We start from the raw sequence: 6,738 nt of genomic DNA, 5'->3' as shown, positions 1-6,738 counted from the left end.
GTCTATTATTTCTTCCATTTTGAAATCCCCTTAAGGCCTTAACGATCCATCTCTTTGGCATTCATCTAACGATACACCGGTACACTCGCCTCGACTAGGCCTCCACGCTACACTTGTTTGTAATAATTTTCGATTGAACTAGGGGTGTTCATTGGATCCGGTTTAATCGGTTTTGAACCGAACCAAATTAGTTTGGATCAAATGGTTCGGTTTGGTTTGTTTTTAGAACCAAATTATAACTTTGATTCGGTTCTGTTTAGAAATTTTATAAACCGAAATAACCGAACTGACCGAACTTTTATATATTATGAATTTGGTCCAGACTGTCCTGGTTTATTTTTTAATCAATTACTTTAAATACTTTGATTTATTTATTAATATTCCAATTTATTTCTTAATAACCCGGTTTATTTCTTAATATACTTCGGTTTATTATAAATCAATTGCTTTAAACAAAAAAATTAATATATTTTGGTTTGAACCGAACAATCCGAAATAAAACTTCGGTTCGGTTCGGTTTGGTTACAATACTAAATCGGTTCGGTTCGGTTCGATTCTATTTTTAAAACCAAATTATAACTTTGGTTTGTCTAATTCGGTTCGGTTTCAACCCAACCGAACCGATGAATTACCCCTAAATTGAACTCAACTTTTTATTTTGATTGTTGTCAGATTGGAAAACAAATTGGAAATTCTAGAGAATGAATTGAACTAACAATATGCTTCCTCGCTAGCTGCACCCTGTATTGGTCAGTAAAAGCAGCAGAGGATCAGCAATTCACATTTATTATACGCTTCTGTTGTCTTCTTTTTTCCTGGAAAGAAATATGCTGTATACGGAGTTTGAGCTGCCGCTTACAAAAACGCAAATTCAGGAGAGGTTGCCACGTCAATTTGTAGGCCCGGAAATAAATAAAAAAACGCAAAAAAAGTAATAAAGAGACATGGCACTATGGCAGCGACTAAGACCCTTCCACTTCGACAAAATTAATGAAATAAATAACTAAAAGTCTTCTCTAAATCTCTTCACGCCGAGGGCTCCACCAGACTAAGTTGCATCCCTTAGCTTTCCTTGAATCTGTGCTCTTCATTGATATGAGAAGCTGAGAAGAAAGAGGAGATGGAGTGGCGGTTTAATGTGGGGAAGAATATAAAGAAGGCGCGCGAGAGCCATTCGCAAACCACGAGCATCATTTTTCTCTTCTTTGTAGCTCTCCTCATCGGTGCATTTGTATGGGTTCAATGGATCTCCTATCTGGTAAGTTATATATATGTTTTCAGATTAATAACTGCATGAATATCTCCAATTAATTCGCCCCAAATTTGATGGAAAAATGTGTTCATCTCTTGGAGGAAATGGGAGAGATTAATAATTTGCAATCTTTTCTTTTAATTTTCCCTGCGAATATCATCAAACTTAGATGATTATGCTCTGTCCGGGACCATACTTCTGTGCCGGCACCGATAATACGCTGAAAATGTGGAAACACTTTCTATTATAACAGTAGGGATCCAGTAGAATTTGCTAATTGGGAGAATAGAAGAGAATATATAAATATATATATATTTTTTTAGGAAAAGAAGAGACTATATAAAATAGTAGAGGACAGCTAGGCAGTTCATTTAATGTGTCTAGCTCCAGACACCTTTCACCGGCCGTTCCGCTCTCGTGAGTCGTGACTAAAAATCAAAAGTCATACATGATTGATAAAAAGTTTGATGTATTTTTTACGTCTTTTTAGTATAGTTCTGACGTCGCCAAATCCACCAATACCAAACCACTTGTTGCTTAGTTCAAGTTAGAATTCAATTCTTCTGTGGAATTGTACGGTTGGATCACATTCAAATTGAAACAGAAGATTTGTTAATACCTTATTCCTTTTCTTTCCTTCACATATTTCGTTCTGGAGCGTACCTTAAGTCGTCAAATTAGATTAAAGATTCGTATAGTACTTTTTTTTCGAATGGATTGGTGAACCGTATACTGAATCACCTAAAACAAGCAAATTAATCCTATTTGTTAAATCTCATCCTTGGCCTCCATTGTATCAAATCATACAAAATGTTGAAAAACATGTAGTAATAAATTCGCAACTAACGTGCACGTCACACTAGACTTTCAAAGACTTCACATCACAAATATACAATAAGTTTGGGTACTGGCGTACTGCAGCCTTGACCTTGACTGGTTGACTCTCCTTTGACCCTGTCCCTGTGTAGCTTGTAAAGGGCGCGAAATTTAATTTTACATGATCTTAGGACTTCTTGAAAGCCCGTATGAATTAAAACCTCTTGTTACTTCTTAGAACTTTTTCTTCAGTGGCTCTCTACAACCTTTCCGATCAGCTTCTCCATCAGACTATATCACTGCTGAATCTAGGAAGAAATATTTTGTCTAGCAAGGACTGTTGGAAATATAACTTTGGATTGCAAATGTTATATAGATTTGTAAACTTTTTGTTATTATAAGGAGAGTACAAGAATCTACAGGTACAAAGCTTTGATATATATTCTCACTCACATATACAAGAGCACCTATAACCTATTTAATTATATATAGCACTCTAATGTCTGTTAGGACAAATTCTAGATTATACATGATGTACATATATTGAGGCTTCTAACAATAAAATATTACAATACTAATTTTTAGTGCTTCCCTTTACCGACCTTGTACAAGTTGGTTTACCTATCTAAATAAATAGTATATAAATTCTAAAGAAACTGAAATTTGATATTCAAACACATTCTAAAACAGAAATAAGAATGTACGGCATGAATAAGACACGAAAAGTCAGAAAACAATGAAACATTTTAACCCTTATCTTTTTCATTTTATGTGATATATATTTTTAAATGTAGTTGTTGTTCTTATCATTGCGCATTAAATGCGCCCGAAGACTTTGCACCGGAAATGTTCCCTAGCTACATCCTACATGTGACAGACCTTTCCCTATCTATTCCAATAGATTCATTTTAGCTTATTTGCAAAGTCCATTTTGTGTTGAAAGTAATTTACATAGGATACTATTGCTCAAGCATCATTACTGGTACAATATGTCAATTAATCCCTATTGCTAAGTTGTTGATGAGTAAGCTTGCAATTTCTCTTGTATTAGTAATTGATTACAAAACGTACACTGGTAATGAATGATTCAAAAAGAGTGAGAATTTCATGTATACTTTCTTTCAAAAAATCATAATATTATATATATATCTTTTTAAATTTCAAAAAATCACAAATTTATTTAATTTATTCCCTTTTCAATTAAAAATTTAAAACTACATAGCATAAGAGAAATACTCAATCTTCTGATTTGTCGGTTTGTGAAAGCAAATAGTTCATTTTTGCGGCACAATGATATTTAGATATACTTATGTGTATTCGTCACAAGTAGGAAAAATAATAAAAAAATCGGGAATAAATTCGTTATTTTTCTTAACATTGAGTTTATTGACAAATCAAATTTACCGCCATTGGCCATTGCAGGGTGTTCCTTCCCAAACCATGCTCACCCACAATCACATTGGATCGCCTCGAAAACTCGACCGGCCACCCCTTCCAACTCTTTCACCCATCTCCTGCCCAGGCACCACTAACCAACCCCAACAAAACATAACATGCCCGGCACCGCCTATTCCCCTCCCCGCTTCTCTCCCTCCCCCATCCTCCACCTGCCCGTCTTACTTCCGTTGGATCCATGAAGATCTCCGTCCGTGGGCCAAGACCGGTATTACACTTGACATGGTTGAGCAAGCCCAGAGATTCGCAACCTTCCGATTGACCATTATAGATGGCCGTGCGTACGTGCTGAAATATCACCCAACGTTTCAAACCCGAGATGTGTTCACTCTGTGGGGCATTTTGCAGCTCTTAAGATATTACCCGGGACGGCTTCCTGATCTCGATCTCATGTTTGACTGTTTTGACTGGCCAATGATTAGAGCTGAGGAGTACGAAAAAGAAAATGCTCACTCGCCGCCAACATTATTTCGTTATTGCAGTGCTGACTCTGCATATGATATTGTATTCCCTGACTGGTCCTTCTGGGGTTGGTAATTCTCTATTTCTTAATTCATTATACATGATATCATATTTTGTCAAAAGTTGTAAATTAAATTAATGAGGTTAAATGATTGTTTGGAATTTCTTTTCTTTTTTGGGGCCTTTTTGAAACAGGGCAGAGATAAATATTAAGCCATGGGAAGCACTGCAGAGTGAGATTAAACAAGAGAATAAGCATGTCAAATGGATGGATAGGGAACCCTATGCTTTCTGGAAAGGTAATCCTGAGGTGGCACAAATCAGGAAAGAGTTGGTCGAATGTAATGTTTCCGAGTTGCATGATTGGAACGCTAGAATCTATGGACAGGTACCATATAAATTACATTGAATTAATATTTCAAAATATTACCATGAGATTATATATGTTTATGATGCTCTGTTAATGAGATACAAATTATGTAATGGCATTGTGAAGTACAGGACTGGTCCAAGGAGGCAGTAACAGGATACAAGGAATCAGACCTTTCGAAGCAGTGCATTCATAGGTAACCCTCCTCTCATTCTACCTCTGTGTTTGTCAGTAAAAGGCAAATTAATATGAACTTCAAAAATATACTTTGACAGGTACAAGATTTACATCGAGGGATCCGCATGGTCAGTTAGCGAGAAGTACATTTTAGCATGCGATTCGATGCCATTGTTTGTGAAGCCAACATACTACGACTTCTTCTCCCGGGGTCTTATGCCAGTTGAGCACTACTGGCCGATAAGAGTCGATAAAGACAAATGCCGTTCTATTAAATTTGCAGTTGACTGGGGCAACTCTCATAAGAAAAAGGTTCAACTTCTCCCTTTTGAAGTTTTCCTTTTTTAATTTTGGTACTTCAAAATTAAAAACAAATTTGAAGGACATATTTTTACTCTTTTGGAAGGCAGCTTAAGGAATCTTATGCTAGAAATCAACTAACATATAACTATAAGCAACCTTTTTTTTTCAATTCTGGGCTTAACATTATGGGCCATTGTTAAACAGGCACAAGAAATAGGAAAGGAGGGAAGTAATTTCATGCTAGAAAAGCTCAAGACGAAGAGTGTTTATGACTACATGTTCCACCTCCTCACAGAGTATGCAAAGCTCATGAAATACAAGCCAACTGTACCGACTAATGCAACTGAGCTCTGTTCCGAGTTGATGGCATGCCCGGCTCAAGGAAACGAGCATAAATTCATGATGGAATCGGCCGTGTATAAACCTAGTGATGTGGGCCCCTGTGAGCTGCCACCACCATTCAGTGAAGTTGAATTGAAAACAGTTTTGAAGCGGAAAGAAAATTCGATAAAGCAAGTTGAGTCGTGGGAAGAGAAAGCTTGGGCAGCAGAAACATGATAGCATGATATAGAACACTGAAACAAGAGAGAATGATAGAATGATTTCATTGTATTTTAACTTCTGTTTACATGTACACCGTCTTATATAGACATTCTAATTCTCTGATTACATCTAGCTAACCACAACTGTCTAACAGTAATCAGTTACTAACAAACTATCTAACCAACTCAATTACATGTCTTGTGTAATAACAACATTCGGTCTTGAATCACTTGGGCTTGGAATGGAGACGTCCATTGTAATTCTATTAAACACTTGTGATCTGGTGTATAAACTACATGTATTGCAATATGATATATTAGTACCTAAGTTTGTAGGCAACATTTTCACAATTTTTCATTTCTCAAAATCAGGGTTCTCGTAAAAATAGACGGTATATTCTCTTCTATTTAATGGTTGTCTATTCATCGATAATCCCCTTGAAGATCAATCTCTTTGGCGTTCATCTAGCGATGCACCTGTCTCCATGCTTGGGAATTAGTTTTACACTTTTTTGTTATCGTTTTCATTTGAACTCAAATTATATTTTGATTGTTGTCAGAAAGGAATACAAATTGGAAATTCTAGAGAATGGATTGAACTAACATGGTAATATTGTCATTGACAGGACCGTTTAAAGATTGGTATTTGCAATTGAAATCAGTAAATGTTTTGATGTTTCATCTTTTATAATTTGTGTTATTTGCAAGCTCTTTTCGAGAATAACAATGATTTCTTGTAAATTGAAGATGAAGACAATAATGCGCTCCGTTTTTATACTGATTAGACATACAGATAAGATTATTTGCTTGATTGAATTAACCAGTTAATCTTTTACTGTTAATTGTGTATAATGCGATTATCTAATTTCTGTAAATGAATTTGTGATGAAGCAGATATAATTTTTTTAATTTTCAGTGATGCGCAAACATTACAATATAACTTGTTTATTTAGTATAAATTTTGACGATTCTTAGTATAAATAGTTGCCGGGAGCGCCGAACCAGATGTTCTCGCACTTGTCGGACTTTTATTTTCAGCGCATCACGACCCATTTTAGGGATTTAGCGTGGGGATAATATGTCGTGGACTGTTATCAGCTCATAGCTATAGTTTGAAGTTTCATCTTGATATATCATTAAACAATATTTAAATTGTATGAAACTTAATTTAATTTTTAAATTATTGAATGACAAACATATAAATTTACTTACTAATTTTTTAATTCTGTTACAATTTTTAAATATTTATTGTCAAAATTATTATTGTCAGCTTCTCTTTATGTATGTCCGCGCGTGTTGTTTTATATCGCTTAATACTGATCCACGTCACCATGTGTTTTGGGCCGAGCTTGATTCATAGC

The 6,738-nt window shown here is 35.5% G+C and overlaps 1 protein-coding gene across 1 annotated transcript; it reads left to right on the top strand.

The window, feature by feature from the left end:
• Window positions 1-1,066: 1,066 nt before the first annotated feature.
• Window positions 1,067-5,466, top strand: LOC144561769 (uncharacterized). The gene is made up of 6 exons (XM_078310864.1): window positions 1,067-1,258; window positions 3,491-4,056; window positions 4,181-4,373; window positions 4,487-4,551; window positions 4,631-4,844; window positions 5,040-5,466. Exons 1-6 carry the CDS (start codon window positions 1,121-1,123, stop codon window positions 5,391-5,393), a joined length of 1,530 nt encoding a protein of 509 aa, XP_078166990.1. The 5' UTR covers window positions 1,067-1,120; the 3' UTR covers window positions 5,394-5,466.
• Window positions 5,467-6,738: the final 1,272 nt, after the last annotated feature.

Source organism: Carex rostrata, chromosome 11 (assembly GCF_964058835.1).
Source record: "Carex rostrata chromosome 11, lpCarRost1.2, whole genome shotgun sequence".
Classification (NCBI taxonomy): domain Eukaryota; kingdom Viridiplantae; phylum Streptophyta; class Magnoliopsida; order Poales; family Cyperaceae; genus Carex; species Carex rostrata.
The sequence above is the reverse complement of the archived record's forward strand: the minus strand, read 5'-3'. Positions and strand labels throughout refer to the sequence as shown.

Excerpts from the sequence above, each read along its gene's own strand:
- LOC144561769 (XM_078310864.1), top strand. The coding sequence starts at position 1,121 with ATGGAGTGGCGGTTTAATGTGGGGAAGAATATAAAGAAGGCGCGCGAG. Across the intron at positions 4,374-4,486 it reads ACGCTAGAATCTATGGACAG|GACTGGTCCAAGGAGGCAGT; the intron begins GTACCATATAAA and ends TGTGAAGTACAG. Across the intron at positions 4,552-4,630 it reads TCGAAGCAGTGCATTCATAG|GTACAAGATTTACATCGAGG; the intron begins GTAACCCTCCTC and ends ATACTTTGACAG.